This window comes from Equus przewalskii, chromosome 16, assembly GCF_037783145.1.
Source record: "Equus przewalskii isolate Varuska chromosome 16, EquPr2, whole genome shotgun sequence".
Taxonomy (NCBI): Eukaryota; Metazoa; Chordata; class Mammalia; order Perissodactyla; family Equidae; genus Equus; species Equus przewalskii.
The window spans coordinates 7279618-7298905 of NC_091846.1; the positions used below are offsets into that span (position 1 = coordinate 7279618).

Below are 19288 nucleotides of genomic sequence, written 5' to 3' on the forward strand. Positions count from 1 at the left end.
AGCACTGTGCTTCAGAACAAGCCAGGACATGAGGAAGCCTACTAGGCTTATTCCTAACCAAATGCGGATGGCCTAACAGACACGTAGCTGTGACTGTAAAGTAAGAAAACTGATTCGCCTAGCCAAGTGGGCAAACCAGTTTAATCCTCCTTTAAGGTAGACAGTGTTTTTCCCATTTTTAGAAAAGGAAACTGAGGCCTGGAGAAGTTAAGTAACCAGCCTAGGGTTATGTGACTACTAAGTGCATAGGAACCCAAGACTACCTGACTCCTTAGGCTCAGCTGTTAATGTCGGTGATGTTGCCTGTGTTCCCTCCTTCAGGTGCAGATGAAGATAACAAAACTTTGCTGGAGCATATGCTCCAAAGAGTTCAGTTTGAGACACAAAACCGTTGACTAGTAATCCTTGTTTATTTCTAAGTTCAGGCTGAAACTTGTTGGAAATGGGCTGCTTTTTATAAATCTCAACCATGAAAAGAGTGAATGAGTTAGAGAGTATCTGGTGAAGAACCCAGATATGGGTTGACTAATACTTGGTTCATGAAAATATCATTTTCCATATTATTAAACTTCATTGGCATTATCTTTAAATGTTTAAAATCTTTAAATCTTTAAAATGTTCATTTTAACTTTTTAATCTACGTGGTACCAAAGCAGCACTTGATCATTCTCAAAATGTAGAAAACATCTTCATGGATAGAATAAAATAAGGGTGTGTGTTACTTGGACGGGCTCTGGATATGGAGTCAGAAAGATCTAGGTTAGAATCAGGTGTCCCTCTTACTGGCTAACTTTGGATATGTCAGCCTCCCAAAGCCTTAGTTGCCTAACAAATAAAAAGGATATAACTTGAAGGGTTCTTCTGAGGGTCAGTGAGATAATATATTATGCTATTAATCACTATGCACATGATAGACACTATTATATAATATTTGTGTGTTTTAGTTAACACAGATATACAACTACCTATATTATATAACCATTTTTAAAAATTTCTTAAGATAATGCGTCACAGGGGCCAGCCCAGTGGCATATGGTTAAGTTCGCATACTCCACTTCAGTGGCCCAGGGTTCACGGGTTTGGACCCTGGGTGTGGATCTATACAATGCTCATCAAACCACACTGTGGTGGTGTCCCACATACAAAGTAGAAGACTGGCACAGATGTTAGCTCAGCAACAATCTTCCTCAAGCAAAAAGGAAAATTGGCAACAGATGTCAGCTCAGGGTGAGTCTTCCTCAACAACAACAACAAGAAAATAATAATAATAATACATTTGTTCAGTGCTTTATAGTTACAAAATACCTGTATGTATAATTGTATTTGATCCTCATAAAAACTTTGAAAGGGTAGTGGAAATATCTTCATTTTACAGGTTCTGTAACCAAAAATCACAAGATCACCGAACTGGTAAGTGGCAAAACTGGGACTCAGCCTTTTCCACTCTATTGTGGCTGCTTTCTCATTTTCTTTGTTGTTGTTTTTTGGTGAGGTAGATTGGCCCTGAGCTAACACCTGTAGCCAATCTTTCTTTTTTTGCTTGTGGAAGAGTGGCCCTGAGCTAACATCTGTGCCAATCTTCCTCTGTTTTGTGTGTGGGATACCACCACAGCATGGCTTGACGAGCGGTATGTAGGTCCCCCCTGGGATCCGAACCTTCAAACCCTGGGCCGTGAAAGTGGAGCGTGTGAACTTAACCACTATGCCACCAGCCGGCCCCTGCTTTCTCATCTTCTTGTTGGTGACTTGAACATGTCCTTTTTTGAAACCTAGAAAGTGAGAACTGCATAATCTCTCTTTGCAAAGCATCAGGAGATGTGATAGGGAATGTAAAAAGATAGAACAATTATTGGGTAATTCTACTCAGTCTGGATTTATCAGGTAAGAAATTCTTCTCTGAAGCTTGAACTATCCAGAGTGTGTCCCAGCGTTGCTCACGTTCATTGAAAAATTACCCAGCTGCCACTTTGCATGGAGTAGATCTATTTCAAGAATGAAAGCAATGAACTGCTTGAAAAGCTGAAGAACCAGAACCACTGGGTTTCTTTTTGTACATATGAGATAGGGGGCTTTTGTATAATTTGTTTCTGATCATGTATTTCATAGGTCATAGCCATTTGAGGTAACTCTGTTCCCACTGGGTCTCTGCCGTCTGCCTGTCAGCCCTTTAAAATCTCACTCCGCTTCATAGAGGACTGGCTTAGCTCTGTCAAGCAGGGGGATTATTTTGATATCAAATACATTGTACACAAGAAATTTCCTCTGACTTACCATAGGAAGATAGAATTTCCTTTATATTAGTTGGGCCAATAAATAATCCCTCGAATTAACATTCTGGAAGCTTTTCTTTACAGAATATAAATGAAAGAAGGAGATATTGAGATTAAAAAAGTGTTGTGTTTCGTCAATTCAGATACCTAAGTGAACCACATTGTCCTTCCCCAGAAACATCACTACAGAGAAAGCCCTTTACGCGCCTCATCTTTTCAGTCCTCGCTGCGCATCTGTGAGCTAGGGCTGAATCTCGTTTTCCTGAGAGGAAACATACTTGGATAAGGTGCGAAACTTGCCCGAGAGCACCCAGTTGGCTGGCGGAGCTGGCTCCCATTCTACCACTCTTTTCCAGCATGAAACTTGGTTTCCAGATTCAAAGTTTTTGATCTATCATGCTTTGAAGTTAATAAGTTAGGTAATTTTATATAGATTTTCATTTTTATATGATTAAGCAATCACAGCAAATTACTTCAAGAAGCATTTTCCAGGCGAGTGAGTTCCAGTTGCGCTCCTCCTGAATTCAGCCAGGACCAAGTTTCCTGTAAACCGTTGCTGGCTGGAGCTAGCTTCTGGTCCTTGTTTCAGAACGCAGTTACAGACACACCGGAGCGCTGGGGTAGTGTTAGTGCTGGTCTTTGAGTGTTGTTCTCTGAAGGTCATGTGCCCTGGCTAAAATTTCGTAATTATAGTCTGTCCCCTCATAATTCCTCCCCAGGATGACTGAAACATGCCATGCTAGGTTCTGAGGGGAAAAAAGAAATACTGATGATTTTGAGTTAAATTTCAAAAAGGAAGCCAGGTAACTATTTACTTTTAGGCAAGTTGTTAACCTCTCTAAATTGTGATTTCCTTGGCTTTATACGATAAACTATATGACCTCTAACTCTAATATTTGGGGAACTTCTACCTTACATTTCATAATACAGTATTGTATTTAATGGATCTTTACCTGAGCATTTTAATACATTTTGGTTTCTTTCCTTGCATATTATAGTAAAAAGAGCCTTGTAAATACTTGGATTTGAGGCCTCCCTGAAAACACTGAGTATGTAGGAGTTAATATAGAAATTTACTATATGGCCCACTATCAAGCAAATGCTAAGGGAGAATTGTGAATTTAGGGATTTGCTATTTCAAATGAGATGTGAAAGTATAGTCCTGAGCATTTGTATCAAAAACGCAGTGTCCCTTTTTGTAAGCATAAGAGTATAGCAAACCTTGGGAGCAGGCCAAATTATGCTGTTTGGATAATCAGCATAATTTGTCTCTTTCAGAATTCCCCCTGCAGTCTCAGTTGGGTACCTTTTCCATTTTTAACACAGTTCTAAACTCTTCATTAGCATTGCTCCATTCAGTTAAACTGCAGCTGCTGTTCCATCCCTGAGGATGGATTGTATTTCACTCGTAGACAAGATGGTTCTAATATGTGCAGCTATTTAAAGCATAGCAATAAGAAAGGGACAGGAGAAGATCGTGTTTAAGTTTTTTGCTATGTTGTAAAACTCGTAGTGCAGCGTTTGCTCCAGAACGTGCTTTCATGTTCCCCTCTGGGTTCTGTCATCACAGGTAAGTAATTTATAAGTCTGAATAATAAAGTGCCACTTCAGTTTGCTAGTTCTTCATTGTCTTGCAGCTGGTTTCTGATGCCAGAATCACCAATTGTATCACTCTCTATGGATTCTTTCTTTTGGCCATTGATATGTTGTTTGTATGTTTGATATAAACTTAAAGATTGGATTAATCAGTAATGGAATTTTCCACGCTTTAGGCTTTTCTCCTGTGGCAGTTGGTCCCCATGTGCTGGTTGCTACCCTCGGTTATCTCTGCGGCCTTTCTAGCGGTCGCTTCTGCGCTGTTGAGTTTAGCATCTGTCAGAATGTGTTTGCATTGCACCAGAGCTCTACAGCTTCTGCCGGCTTCGAGGGAAGCATCTCTGGGGTCTTTATAAGTAAACGTAAAACCTTATTTGCGTAATGTACAACTGAAATCTCACAAGGTTGTAATCTATCATAACATTAATAAAAAAAATAAAATTAAAAAAAAACCTTATTTGCGCAGTTTGCAGATTTGGCTGACTTGTTCAGTGAGCCATCTAAGTTCAGTACTTTGAACTTTTATAAACGTTTTCCTCAAAGGGACACTACTCCCAAAATTAGGTTTGTGTTTGTGTAACTGTTCACTTCCATTAGCTGCTATGTTAGAGAAATATAGAGTTTTTCTCCAAAACACTTGTATGTGTATTAACAAGATTTTTTTAAATTGGAAAATGAGATTAAAAATTGCCTTGTCCTACTTATATTCATTGTTGATATAAATTAGCACCTGAAAGACAACTTGAAACTTGACACTGGAGGGCTTGTAGAGTCGAGACTTTACTGATTGGTTTCAGTAAATTATTTTTATATGGTAGATTCTTGTACTTAATTACTGATATAGAAAATACTGTCTGTGTGGATATGTACTATTTTTTCAGAGACTCTCCTTGCTACTTTTGTTGGGGAAGCTACCGGATCTCTCAAAATAATACCTAGAGTGTGAAAGACAGAGAGCACCTGGTGGTCAAAGGGAGGCCGAGGCTGGCAGTCACTCGGAAGGAGGGACGCACCTGCTCTGGAGTGGGCTGCACCCACTGTCTCACTGGTGTTTCAATCCCCTCTTGCCTCTTAGGCAGCCTCCGCCTTGCACTAAGAGGCCCCGCGCAATCGTTGGAGCTATGGTGGTGGCTGTGGAAGGCAGACTTTCTCTTCCTCCCATCTTGTGTATTGGTCAACTTCCGAGAATTAGAAGTATCAGTATGTTTTCTTCTTGGGTTAAAAATTGCTTGATTCAGTTGATAAGTAAATTATTTATCTTGAAATAGCACTTTCAAGAGACTAGTTTCTATGTGTATTTAAAAATGAAAACAGTTTTTAAAGAGCATGAATTGATTAGAAAAGCTACGCATTCTGGAGCTTTCTATCTCCATTTTTTCCATTCCTTGTCTCTTAGCTCTAAGTATAGCTTATAATCATTTGATGAATCAGACACTGAGATCTACAAGGGGTGGACAGCTTGTTTTCCAGCAGATTTCTGCAGCCTTGACACAACTGAAGGAAATAGCTTCTGCAGGATGGCCAGACGTTGTGCTGAATAGGCTGTCCTCGGGGCTGAGATCCAAGAACTCTGAAGCGTTGTTTAAGACTGTCTGCAGAGAACTGCAGATTACTGGTATGAAATAAAGCTCTTTTAGGATAAAGAGAGTGATTTACAGACCATGCTTTTGGTGAGACAGTTTTTCTGGTATGTAGTGTGTTTATCAAAGGACAGTATGCCAAACTTCAACCCTCATTAAAGAAAGCTATAGAGGCAAACTTTAGAGGCTTTCCACTGTAATATTTTCTTTTGTACAGTTGTGATTTTTTTTTTCCTTTTTGCACTTTGAAAGGCTATTTGGTGAGAGTTTGAATTTTATATTTCTGCTTTTTTAGTCTTCTGCCATGTTTTCCTATCCTTTCCTGAATTCAGGCAGCTGCCATGTGAGTTTTCTTTGCTCTGATATTGGCTCCCTTCCACCCCCGTCCTTCTAGATGTTAACCCTTTTTTTCTTGCAGTTTTCTTTTCATCAATTTTGTTCCTAAAGCGTCTGTTCTCTTAAAGAGATAACAAAATGCTTTCATTGAGTAAAAGAGCTCAGTAATTATTCTTACCTTATCTTCTTTGTCTGGGTTTATTTCTCCCAACTAATATTTCAGTAGGACACAGCCGTATATATATATATATATATATATATATATATATTTTTTTTTTTTTTTTTTTTTTTTTGAAAATTGGCCCTGAGCTAACGTCTGTTGCCAATCTTCCTCTTTTTGCTTGAGGAAGGTTGTCGTAGAGCTAACATCTGTGCCAGTCTTCCTCTCTTTTGTATGTGGGATGCCGCCACACCATGGCTTGATGAGCAGTATGTTGGTCCGTGCCCAGCCTCCAAACCCGCGAACCCCAGGCTGTGAAGCAGAGCTCACAAACTCAACCACTATGTCACCAGGCCAGCCCTGGCATAGCTATATTTTTAAACTTAACAATTGACCTGTCAAAAAGATATGCTGTTCCTGGAATGTTATAATTCACGGGCTTCTCTGTTTAGAGTTTAATATTTTCTAAGTTAATTCTCCACCATCCCCACTCCACCTCCACAAAGTTTTTCTAGTAAAAGATGCTTTTATTCATAACTTACATAAAATTTACCGTGGCACATTTAATTAGATCTTCTAATATGAACTGAAAATGAATCACTGTATTTTCTGTGTGTGGCTTCTTAATCAGGATTTAAGAATAAATCCTTGTAGAAATACTATTTTGAAAATGAGCTTATTTCATTTTGAAGTCATTCCTATGGTAAAGTATCTTAAGAACTGAGAAATAAGGTTCCCTCCAAGAGCTAAACTAGTAAGAATCACCCCACATATTAACTGAAGAAGTCATTTCTCTTTAATAATAACCCACCCTCAGAGGTGACCTACAAATGTGTAGCTGTGGACATTTGAGAATGTCGGAGGCTCAGTGAAGGGACTAGAGTGTTGCTTCACTACAGCAGTTCTTGCCCTGAATACAAATAAGTACAGGAAAATAGTGCTGCCATCCCTTCACTTGTCTCCCTCTCACTAGACTGAGATGCTCGAAGGCTGGAATCCTGCCTTTCAATACAGCTGTAGTGTAAGGGTTCACTAAGATCCTGGGCCTTAGGGTCAACTGCCTGGGTTCACATCCCTGCCCCAACACTTACTGGCTTTTGTGGCCTTGATAAGGTTCTTGACTTTTCCTTATTTTCTTCTTATTTTTTTATCTACGAGCAGTTATCTAGAGGAGTTATGAGGATTAAGTGTAAGATCCATGGTCTATAGGTATTGTTGCTATTGTTATTTTTCATCATATCCTCAGTGATGTGTATTAAGTGCTTATTATATCAATATTTAAAGGAGAATTTCCTTGAATCTGGGCAAGAAGGGCAGCCCCATGTATCACAAACATGCATAGATCCCTCTGTCGCTAGGGGTCTGGTGCTCAGCGCAATTCATAACCCAGGAAACACCCTCCTCATGTTTTGACCTTCATCCTTGAATGAGAGGAAATTGTTGAATACCTGGAGATTGGTGGGTTGCACCACTGTTGACTTTGGAGCTGATCCTGCCTTATCAGACAGGAAGGATTTGAGCCGCAGAAGTATTTAGAAGCATTAACTTGTCAAAACCTTCTTGGCATGAATGCAATAGATTGTACCAGAAAAAAATATTGTTTCCCAGTGGTGCTAAGTTTCCATTTTCTTGTTTGTCTTAGAATTTCAATTCATGGTTCTGAAGGTTCTCATGACTTAGTACAGCGTTAGGAATAGTTATACATGGAAGCTGACTGACATTTGCACTGTTAGGTCACATTACTCATACATTTGTATATGTGTAGGTCTATATAGAACATATAGGAAATTTGATATTAATTCATTAATTATTTTATTTTATAGGGAAATTTTAAACCATTCAAAATTTAGGTTTTCGATTTTTTACAATTAAGGTAATTTACATTCCGACAAATACCTTAAAATTAGATCCACATTGAATACGGTTACATTTTGTTTTTTAATACTTTAGATTATCACAGTCTATAGAAGATAATTTATGTGAAAATCTTGATTATAACAATATAATTAGTGATTTTGCTGAAATCAGAGCAAGAAAATAAATTTTATGGAATAAATGTATAATATATGAATTATGTGTGTTTCTTTCTGTATTCTTCCAAATGTTACCAACTCATTAACAGAATAATCAGTGTGCACAATAAGTTAATTCTGTCATCTCTGATATTTTGCTGACTTTTAGTCATTTGAAAAATACAGCTTTACACATTTAAAAAATTTTTATTGTAATGAAGGTATATTTTTCATGGTAGGAGGAATGACTACATTTTATTTAATAATTTTTAGTTTATTTTATACCCTTTAAATGCTTAGAAATATGGCATGTGGAACTTTATTTGCCCCTTAGTAGGCCTCAAAGAAAGGAGTGGTTACAGCTATTGATGTGGAGCAAACGGGAGATCAAGAAAGCCTTGTCGAGAAGGTAACATCTGCTCTGAGTATCTGGTGATAAGGTTGTGGCTGGAGTGAAGACCTATTTGGACAGGGTGTAGCCTAAGCAGAACTCCACTGTGCAAGTATGGCGGATACGGTGCTGCAGTCGGGCTGGGTGTCCTAGCCACACTGGGCTTCTGGACTAACAGAGCTAAGACCCTAGAACACGCTAACCCCACGGAGCACAGAGCATCTGGTGAGGCCTTGCAGAGACAGGCCAGTCACCCCGCTGTGGGGCCTCGAGGTCTCTGTATTAGCACGCTCAAGACTCCCAAGACTAAGCACTTCATTTCAAGGCGCAATTAGCATCTTCACTAAGAGATGGAGTTTAGAAAATGTTAGCATATATGAATGAAGTGGGGTTTTATCCATTTGCATAATGAAGAAAAGAATGATATTAGAAGCTAAACAAAGACCGTTTATCTCTGATTGGTAGTGCACTAAGGGGAAAGTGCTGAGATTTTCAGGCAGCCCTAGATGATTAAAGACCTCAATCCTGACAGGAAAAATTCCAGGTCTGCCTCATTCCAACAACTGTGTCGGTGTCTGTGGTTCCCCCTCTGACCTAGTACTTGATGCTACTGCGGCTGTGTGGTGCTGTTGTGCTCCTGTTCACTTGTGGCTGCTGCAGGAGGTCGCTTAAGGAGCCTGTGGCCAGTAATACCTTTCATCACATTGCTTTGCCCAGTGACACATGATCGTACTTTTTCTCTTTTGTCTTCACCTTTCTTATCCCTTGCCTCTTCCATCTCACCCATCATCTCTTCTGGCTACAGATACAGTGTTTTTTTTTTTTAAATCCTTGCATTTTTTTATGTCCCGCTCACACCCAGAACACATTCATTCCTGGAATCTTAACTTGGCACCTGCCATGTGCCAGGCATGGGGAAAACTAAGATGAAAAAGACAAGTTCCCTGACCTCTAGGAGTTTAGTCAAGGAAAAAATACCTATCATATTTCTTGGGCTTCTTCTAATATACAGAACACTTGGATCTGAATAAAATACCTTATCTTCATTAACAACCCTAGGAGGTTATCATCATCATAGTAAAAAGCAATCCACATATTTCACTGTTTTTTCCCAGCATTGCTTAAAATATCACTTTCTTCTTTCTCTTTGGTCCATGTTAGCGTGAAATCAGAAGATCTCATTAATCCTCCACTCAAATTCATGCTCCTCCATTGTCCTTTAGTGTTTTATTGTATAAGTTGTTTTAATAAATAAAGCAACTTTTCTTATAACTCCCTTTGTTATATTGTAAATAAGGAAATATTGGGGCTCCCTCCCCACGTTCCCTAGGTAATCCAATGTTTGTTTCTAAAGTACATGTATGGGTCTTTATTGGACATACAATCCCTAATAGTGAGCTTCTTCAGGGAATGGCCTTGCTCGTTGTGTAAATCATCGTGCCTTACACAGCAAAAGCTTGATAGAGGTTGGCTAAACTTAACATGATTTACAGAATTAACTTCTTTTGCCTCCGTCTTTTATCTATGAATAATTCTTTTCATTGCCCAAATGACCTCAATGTTCCTATTGAGTTTTACATTGTCTTCAAAACTGTTTCCACAACTTGAATTTTCTTACCTTTCTTTATAGCTGTTAGGTGACCCCAGACAATCTGATGTTTTCTGAAGTTAAATAAGGATGGCCTGAATATCTTCATCTACATCTATAATCGAATTACTAAGTAATACAGAACCCAAACTTTGTCCTGTGGTTTCTACCAATCCACTTGGTCTCTAAGCCGTTATTTGCTGCTGACTGGTTCTGAGCCGATAGGCAGCTGTTTGCAGATGTTCAGCAGTGATTTGAATCATCTGTCCATATTTGTTTATCAGAATGTTCTGTGGTCTGACATCAGATCCTTACTGAAGATCAAGTAAATTGTTTCATTTCTTTCTTTAAGCCTTATCACTCCATCATGGGAAATTTAGATTGCTGTAGTAAAGTTTCTCTTAAATTCTTTCCAGTGCTCTGACGGGTAATGTATATGGGCGACTCGCCTGTAAGCTGGTTGCCTTCAGCATTGGTGATGTGCTGGCGGGTCAGATGCCTTCCCAGTCAGCAGCAGCCAGCAGTGCTGCACTCATTTCTGCGATGTTCTGAGTCTCTGTGTTTGTCACCAAGTCATGCTTGTGTGAGCACATCAAGACCTTCCAAGTAGTGTTATGTGACTTATTGCCTTATTTGAGGCTCTTTTCCATCCATCATGTGACAGATACTGTACATTACAATTTCTAATCAAAGGTGACTTTTTAAAGACTGAGGGAGGCACGAAATGTGGAAAGCATCTAATATTCAGCCTTATGTTCATCCCTCTTAGTCCATCCAGACTGCTGTAACAAAAATACCACAGACTGCGTTGTTTAAACAACAAACATTTATTTCTTACAGTTTTGCAGGCTGGAAATCTGAGATCAAGGTGCTAGCAGATTCAGTGTCTGGTGAGGGCCCGCATCCTGGTTCAGAGATGGCTGTCTTCTCCCTGCGTCCTCATGTGGCAGAAAGAGTGAGAGAGCTCTCTGGGGTCTCTTTAAGGGCACTAATCCCATTCGTGAGGGCTCCACCCTGATGACCTAACAGCCTCCCAAACGACCCGCCTCCTAATACCATCACATTGACAGTTTGAATTTCAACATAAATTTAGGGGAGACGCAGCATTCAGCCCGGAACACTTTCCTTCACCATTTCTCAAGAAAATGTATGTAGGTCCATCTAACTCTCTGTCTCTCTGTCTTTTTTGAACAATTACTTGATATTTATTTTCTCTAATTTTATTCCTTTAAAAATCTCATTTTCTTATGTTCTTTATTTACCTTTCAACTTCTGTTGTTTCATTTTAGTTGTCTTCAATTTCTAGCTACCCTTTCTATATACTGATATAGTTAACTCTCAGTTGATTTATGTGAGTAAAAAGAAACAGAGACCCAGATAACTCAAAACTAATTTGTTTGACTTTGGATTTAAGATGATTTTGCACCAGATTTGCGTTCCCACTTGGGTTTTATTTAAGCTGCTATTATGATCAGTTTACATTCCTTAAGCATGTACCAGCTGGCTAATGGAATGAGTAGGCAGGCCTGAGGAAGCTGAGCTAGGATGGAAAATTGGCTGTAGATGATACACACATGGATCATTGAAAATTGATTGCAGTTTGTTCCTGTGCCCAAAAACCTGTCTGCCTAATGACCTAGCTTTGTTGGACTTCTTGTTTGCGTTAAACTTCATATTCTAATATAATGTATGTGTTTTACAAAGAAACCTTTAAGATGTTTAAGGTATCTAAGCATAAAATTACTGTACCTAGAAATAAATTTATGTCCGAATGATGTTTTAATTGTTCGAGTTCTCTACGTACTTAGTTCTTATATATTCTCCTACTGTTTGCTTTTCCTATGTTTTAATTGCACTTTACACTTTTGTTTCATCATCTCATTAAAAACTGTCTTGTTTCATGATGTTGATGTTTCATAATCTTCGATAACTTAAGTATTTAGCCTCTGTGATAATGTGCATTAGAAACTGGATTTGCTATTTCCTTACTCAAGAATTCATTAGTGAGAGTTCCAGGAAAAACAATAGAGGCTACAGTAGTGAGGAAAACTACCTTTCTAGTTTTTTCCCCTTAACTTTGAAGGTGATATTGTTATTTCAAGGACAGAATACATGATTGCTAGAGATTGTTGTTTTCCTGTTTGGAAGTAATGCCCTGCAGGAGGAGCTTGTGCCGGAGAATTTGGGGTGGGAGGTAGCGAATGTTCAACATTCTTGGGAGAAAATAGTGAGCAGTCCTCCTTCATTTCTTCCGCCTCTCCACTATCAGCCTGTTGCCCAGTTCTCCTTGCAGCGGTGCAGAAGCAGTGGCGGCTCGGTTAGGCCTTTTTTTCCCCATTTATTTCATTTTTTGCTTTTTAATGGTAAAGAGAAAAGGACTTCTCCAGGACTTGCTGTGTAAATGTTTGTGGAAGAGATAGGAAGTATAATAGAAAGATCAGAGGATATGTAGGCTTAAACACATGGGTCCTTTTGGTTTGTTTGTTTTGTTCCTCTTCCTCCTCTTCTCCAATCGTTAGAGTGTTGCCTTTGGCGAGTTAATCAGTGTCCCCCAGTACCGCTTTCCTCATCTATAAACTGGGCGTGATAACTCAGATAGGAGAGTACTTGAAACCGTAAAGCTCCATACCGACATTAGTTGTTGCTAAACCAATTACAAATACCTAACCTGACTACACCCCAACGATAGGAATGGGGCACTGCCTCCCTGCTTGCTGTGGACTGTAACTAAGCCATCTTTACCTGGGAGAAGATGGCTGACTGAATGCCAGTACCACCTTGTCTGAGCCCCACCTCTTACCATCTTTCATCACTGGTGAATTCATTTCACTCCAGGCAGTCTTCCTTGTACTTATACGTTCTTTTCTCCTTGGTTGTAGTTGTAAATCAGGAGGTATCCCTAATCGTGGCCAAGTTAATAACAGTGCTGGAGATAGTTTTAAGTGAAATCAAACCTACAGAAGAATCAGTGTCACACTTCATAGTTCTTGAAGTTGCCTAGAATGTGCCTGCAGGATCTCTGTAAGGTGCTTGCCTGGGTATCGTTTGCTGCAGATATACAGCATTTCATGTATATTACGACACAAATAGGCTTTTATAGGCTGGTCCGGAAAGCTAGGCAAACATTTTAACACGGTTTTTATGGGAAAAAGCATTCTAGTTTATTTTTAACTGATACATAGTTTGTTCATAATTGTGGAACTGCCCAAACAAGTTTTTTCCCTGATGATTTTTAACTGTTTCTGTCGCCAGGAGAGAGAGCACATGGGTAGATATAGATCCAAGTGTGATTGATTACCTGTTTTTCTTTGGAAACTGCCACACTAATTGATGGGAAGGGGGCAATATCTGGAACAGTTTTGCCCTTTGATTTTTTTTACTTACATCTATAAAGGTGAAAAAGGATCTCTGTTTTGGAGCTGGATGGGATAAATTTTTCATGAACTACTGTGCGAGACAAAACCCTGAGATCACGTCAGTAGGCTGTATTATTATTTTAAGGAGGTAGAAGAAGGAGGGTATGTGGTGATCAGATGCTCTTAGCCCTTCGTGATACCGTGAGCTGGTCTGGGAACATAATCTGACTGGCGGGTCCAGGGGGTGAGAAGGCGCACGGTTGTCAGTAAGTGTTTCGCTTCTTCATTGACCCTGTCAGTGGGCCTCCCAGGATGGACAGAAGTGTCAAGCTGCAGAATTAGCTAAAAGGCGTTTTTTAAAGATCTCACCATTAATAGGAATTTATTTTAAAAAAGAATAAGTTATAGAAAAATAACCAGATATATCTGTTGAAGATTAAGAGGCGGTGAAATAGTTAGAAAGCCTATATTAGAAATATGGAGGTAAATAACCAGGAGAAACAGATAAAAAAGAGTTAAAATTGTCTTTTTTGGTGGATAGGGAAGGATAATATGTAAAACTGCTGTATTTTATTGTAAGTCTTTAAGTAATATTTGTCCTTTTAAGCTATGTGCATGCTTTGATAAAATAAAAATCAATATAAAATAAAACATTTTTATAAACTAACAGAATGTTAATATCATTTGAGGATTATGTAAGTATTATCTATATTAGTACTATAGTAGTGTAATTAAATGTTTTTATATAGAATCAATATATAATTATCCAGCTTCAAAACCTTGTGATTAGATTTATAGTTCTGTCTTTGTACTATATTTGTTTTCAACTTTATACCTCTCTTTTTCCTAACTTTATTATTTCGATGTCATAAGTAGTATTAAAGTCAGGGATGAGCATCTTCTTGTTTTACTGCCCTAGCACCTTGCACAGTATCTTACACATAGTAAAGTCTCAGACTATGGTTGATAAATAAGTTTTCTCAGTTTTTTAAATCTCTTTCTAAAAATTACACATATAATACAGATTCACTCTAGAAAAAATAGAAAATGCAGAGAAGCAAACAAAAAAAATCACTCTTACCATTTTGATTACATCCCTCCAAATGTTTTCTTATGCAATATATACATGTAAATAAATTTAAAATAAAATTATCCTATACACACTGTTTTGTATCCAGTTTTAGATACTAAATATGCCATGAATGTCTTTCTGTGCCAAGTATTCGTCTTCCTTTTTAATGACTACCTAATCTTCTGCTATGTGGATATGCCATAATTTATTTACCCAATCCTTTTTAGTAAACATTTAAGCTTTCTATTCTTTTTCTTTAGTTGTTAATAAGTTGTTTAATGAGTATCTTTGTACATATAGTTTTGCTATTTACTTGAATATTTTCTTAGGATTGGCATTTTTAGGTCAACAAGGATGTATTATTATTGTTGTTATTATTTAAGATTTTATTTTTCCTTTTTCTCCCAAAGCCCCTCAGTACATAGTTGTGTATTTTTAGTTGAGGGTCCTTCTAGTTGTGGCATGTAGTTGTGGCATGTGGGACGCCGCCTCAGCATGGCTTAATGAGCAGTGCCATGTCCACAACCAGGATTTGAACCAGTGAAACCCTGGGCCGCCAAAACAGAGCATGCAAACTTAACCACTTGGCCACAGGGCCGGTCCCAGGATGTATTATTTTTAAGGCTTTTTATCATGTTGCTAAATTGTCCTCCAGAACTATTATGTCAGCTTCAGTCTCCGTTAGTAGAGAAAAGAATATCCATTTCTTTACTCCTTCACTAACTGATGAGCAGAAACAGATTTATCATTGTTGGGTTAATTAGTATTTATTAGAATAATAGTGCATTTAAATATTTTAATATGGATATAGTTTGTCATTTTGCTTTTAATTTTCTTTGAGCATTTTTCCCATTCATATAAAAAGTTTTAAAATTTTTATGTATTGACAGCTATCAAACGTATTTTTAATTTTTAAAAATTTCTCCCCCAGTTTTGAAATTTTATGCCTCAAAAGCTGTTCCTTTCACCAGATCATGTATGTGGAATGAATTGATTTTCAGAATTTAGTGGAATGATTGTCTCTCAAATTTCTTCCTTTTTCCCATCAGGAAAGCAATAGAAGAACTACTTAAAGAGGCAAAACGTGGGAAAACAAGAGCAGAAACAATGGGACCTATGGGTTGGTAAGTTCTTGAGTAATCTTCCTTCAAGCTCAAAAAAGCAAATTAATGAGACAAGTCTTCTTTAGCATGTAGATAGGATATAAAACCATGGGTGTAGAGGAAATCGCTCAGAGGCAAATGGTGGAGGAAGATACTGTTGAGGGCTGTTGGCTGTGGAACTCACATAATGGGAAGTGGGTAGGGAGCATGCATGGACTACACCTGTCATGGTTTTACCATCCCTGTGGTTTACAAGTCCCCAGGAGACGTGTAGCTACTACTGCGCCACCTGGGTGAGCGTAATATTCTATCAGTACTCATTGTTTAAGAATTGCTGTTTTAATTAGAGTCCTTAGTAAATTAAAATTTACTTCAAAAAATCTAATTCTAAGTATTTTATGTGACAGTTCAGCCACGTAGAGCTAAAGTTTACCTTTGCAGTTTCTATACAAAATAGAGCTTGTTAAAATTTAATAATATAGGGGCTGGCCCCATGGCCGAGTGGTTAAGTTCATGCACTCCACTGCAGGTGGCCCAGTGTTTCGTCAGTTCAAATCCTGGGTGCGGACATGGCACTACTCATCAAACCACGCTGAGGCAGCGTCCCACATGCCACAACTAGAAGGACCCACAACTAAGAATATACAACTATGTACTGGGGGGCTTTGGGGAGAAAAAGGAAAAAATAAAATCTTTAAAAAAAAAATTTAATAATGTGAACAAAGGAAGAACTTATCCTTAAGAATCAACTCTACTCTTTTAAGCATGACTTTAGCAATAGCATCACATTCAGTATATGTATGCTGATTTTAGATCTTTTATCTACAATTTAAAATTCACTACAGTGGAGTACTGTGGGCCATTAAAAAGAGTAAAATGTAAAAATGGGATAAAAGTATAATCTAGACTTCTGAATATACCTTATTCTGTAGATTTGACTCTTAGAACCATGCACATGGTTTACATAAAATATGAAACAGAGTTAAATAAATAGAGAGAAAAGGTAATCCCTAAAAAGCAAACAAAATAAAACAAATGGACCTCAGTAAGCCTTTTAGTGGATGGCTTGGCCACACATAGAGAAACTCTTTCAACCAATTTGAAATTTGTCTTTATTTCCAAAAGACAAAAAAGAGCTACAAAGAAATCTTAAATTGTTTCCAGTTATCATATTGTTAGTAATAATATTGATACCGTTATTCTGGAAATATTATATAGTAGGATAAAACAAATAAGTAAATATTTATTTGCTTTAGATATCAAGATTTTCTGTGTAAAAGAGATACAAACTTAAAAATCAAAGACGTAAGAACCTATAATCCTAAATTTGAGTTAGAAATATCAGTGTGAAATCGTGCTACATTTTCTCTTTAAAAGGAAGAGAGAAAAACTTTTTCTAGTTCTATTCATGGAAAAATCCTAGAAATAATGACTACCCACTCAGTAGCAGTAAGTACCCCTGGCACCCAGATTTTGGTATATAAATACCATTTGTCACTGAAAGAAGACAGAGATTCTTAGAGAAATAATTGATCGCAGATCCTAGGCAGTGTCTAGGGTTAGCCAAACTGCAAGTTAGAAGTCACAGTCTCTAGGACTGCCCTCACTTCTTACACCAACTGCAAGTTCAGGGAGTTCCCAAAACTACCCTCAGCTTCAGTAATTTGCTAGAAGAACTCATACAATCCACAAAAAGCTATATACTTATGGTTGTAGTTTATTACAGGGAGAGGATACACATTAAAATCAGCCAAAATAAGAGATGGAAAGGGCGTAGTCTGGGAGGGTTCTAAACCCGAAGCTTCTGTTGTCCTCTCCCCATGGAGTCAGGACACATTACCCTCCTAGCATCAATGTGTGACAGTACGCATGGCGTATTGCCAACCAGGGAAGCTCACCTGAACCTCAGTGTTCAGAGTTTTCATTGGAGTTCATTACTTAAGCATGATTGATTGATGGATTGCTCAAATGACTGATCTCAGTCTCCAAGCTGACCAATACCACATGACCCAAAGCTCCCCGCTAATCAAAGACATTTCTATCTGATATGACATTGCCTCCTAGAATTGAGATTATCTCCCAGAAGCCAAGGGCAAAGGCCAGACCTCTCTGGGTAAGGCCAAACTGTTTACTAATAGGCAGGAAATGTATAAGAGGAGCCAGAAAATCTTGTCATGTCAGAAAGCAAAGAAACTGTCAAGACTACTGTCGTCGTTTCAGAAGGACTCAGGAACGAACTTGAAAGGCTTCCAGCTAGTCAAAGATGGGATCATTTGATCCTCGAAAAGAATAAAGCTGTAATGATTGAGATACCTAAAATATGTTAAAATCCATGAGGCCATAATGATAATCTCAACAAGAAACTTAGTAGTCCCTTTTAGATGACAGTAGGGCACCAAATCAGTATTCATAAAACTGATAAACAGTGAAGAAGAATCAAGCATTCATCCTGTTCCCTGTACAAATTATACCTCAAGGTTAGAAAATAACTGATGACAGACAACTCCCTTATAGAATTGCCACTATTAAATGTAGAAAGACTATAGAATTAAGATGATCATTTGAATGCTTAACTCAATAATAAGACAGACAATGTAATTTAAAAATGTACCAAACATTTGAATAAATACTTCGCCAAAAATGACATACAATTGGCCAATAAGCATTTGCAGAGATACTCAATCATTAGTTATTAGGAAAATGCAAATTAAAACCACAGTTAGTTACCACTACACATGTACTGGAGTGGCTAAAATAAAAAAGGATTAACAGTACCGAATAAAGATGAGGATGTGGAACAACTAGAATGCTCACGCATTATTGGTGGAAATGTAATATAGTACAGCCACTTTGAAAAACAGTCGACAGTTTCTTATAAATACACACTCACCATGCAGAATTCTTCTTCTAACCAATTACCAGAGAATTGAAAACTTAAGCCCCCTACAGAAAACTGTGCAGTAATGTTCATAGCAGTTTTATTCATGATAGCTCAAAACTGGGAACAACCTAAATGTCCATCAGCTGATGAATGGATAAACAAATTGTGGTACATCTATACATTCAATTCTACTCAGTAATAAAAAAGAACAGAACTGCTGATACACACTGCATGGATGAATCTTGAAAGCATTAAGCTAAGTGAAAGAAGCCAGACACAAAACATTACACAGGGTAAGATTCCCAGGGCCAGCCCGTTAGTGTAGTAGGTAAGTTCACATGCTCCACTTCAGTGGCCCAGGATTTGCTGGTTCAGATCCAGTTGTGAACCGACACACCTCACGTCAGGCCATGCTGTAGCGGCATCCCACATGCAAAACAGAGGAAGACTGGCACAGATGTTAGCTCAGGGACAATCTTCCTCACCAAAACAAAAAAGATTCTACTTATATGACATTCTAGAAAAGCTGAAACTCTAGGAACAGAAAACAGATCGTTGGTTGCCGGGAAGTGGGAATGGAATGAAGGGATTTACTGAAGAACTTTTTTGAGTAATGGAAATGTTCTATATCTTGATTTTTGTGGTAATTGCATGACTTCATACATTTGCCAAAACTCAACATTATTTACTTAAAAGGATAAATTTTATTCTGTACAAATTATACCTCAGTAAACCTGATCTTAAAAAAAAAAAAAGAATGTCATCATTTAATAATCCCTAATGATAGATTGGATCTAAGTAAAGATCATCAGTGATAGCTAAATCTATCAGATGAAAGGAAGTTAATGGGGGATTTTCTGATGAATGGGTGAGGCTGATGACACCTGAACTTATTGATCAACCTTTACACCACAAAAGGATGCAATAGGAAGAACACCACTTG

General features: G+C 38.0%; 1 protein-coding gene across 2 annotated transcripts in view; it reads left to right on the forward strand.

Moving 5' to 3' along the window:
• POLR1D (RNA polymerase I and III subunit D) overlaps window positions 1–19288 on the forward strand; it is a 43155-nt gene that overhangs the window by 13768 nt on the left and 10099 nt on the right. For both annotated transcript variants that reach the window (XM_070578728.1, XM_070578727.1), the window contains exon 2: window positions 15411–15485. In XM_070578728.1, coding sequence (XP_070434829.1) covers window positions 15469–15485 — 17 coding nt within the window. In that variant the 5' untranslated portion in view covers window positions 15411–15468. The remainder of the gene's footprint in view (window positions 1–15410; window positions 15486–19288) is intronic.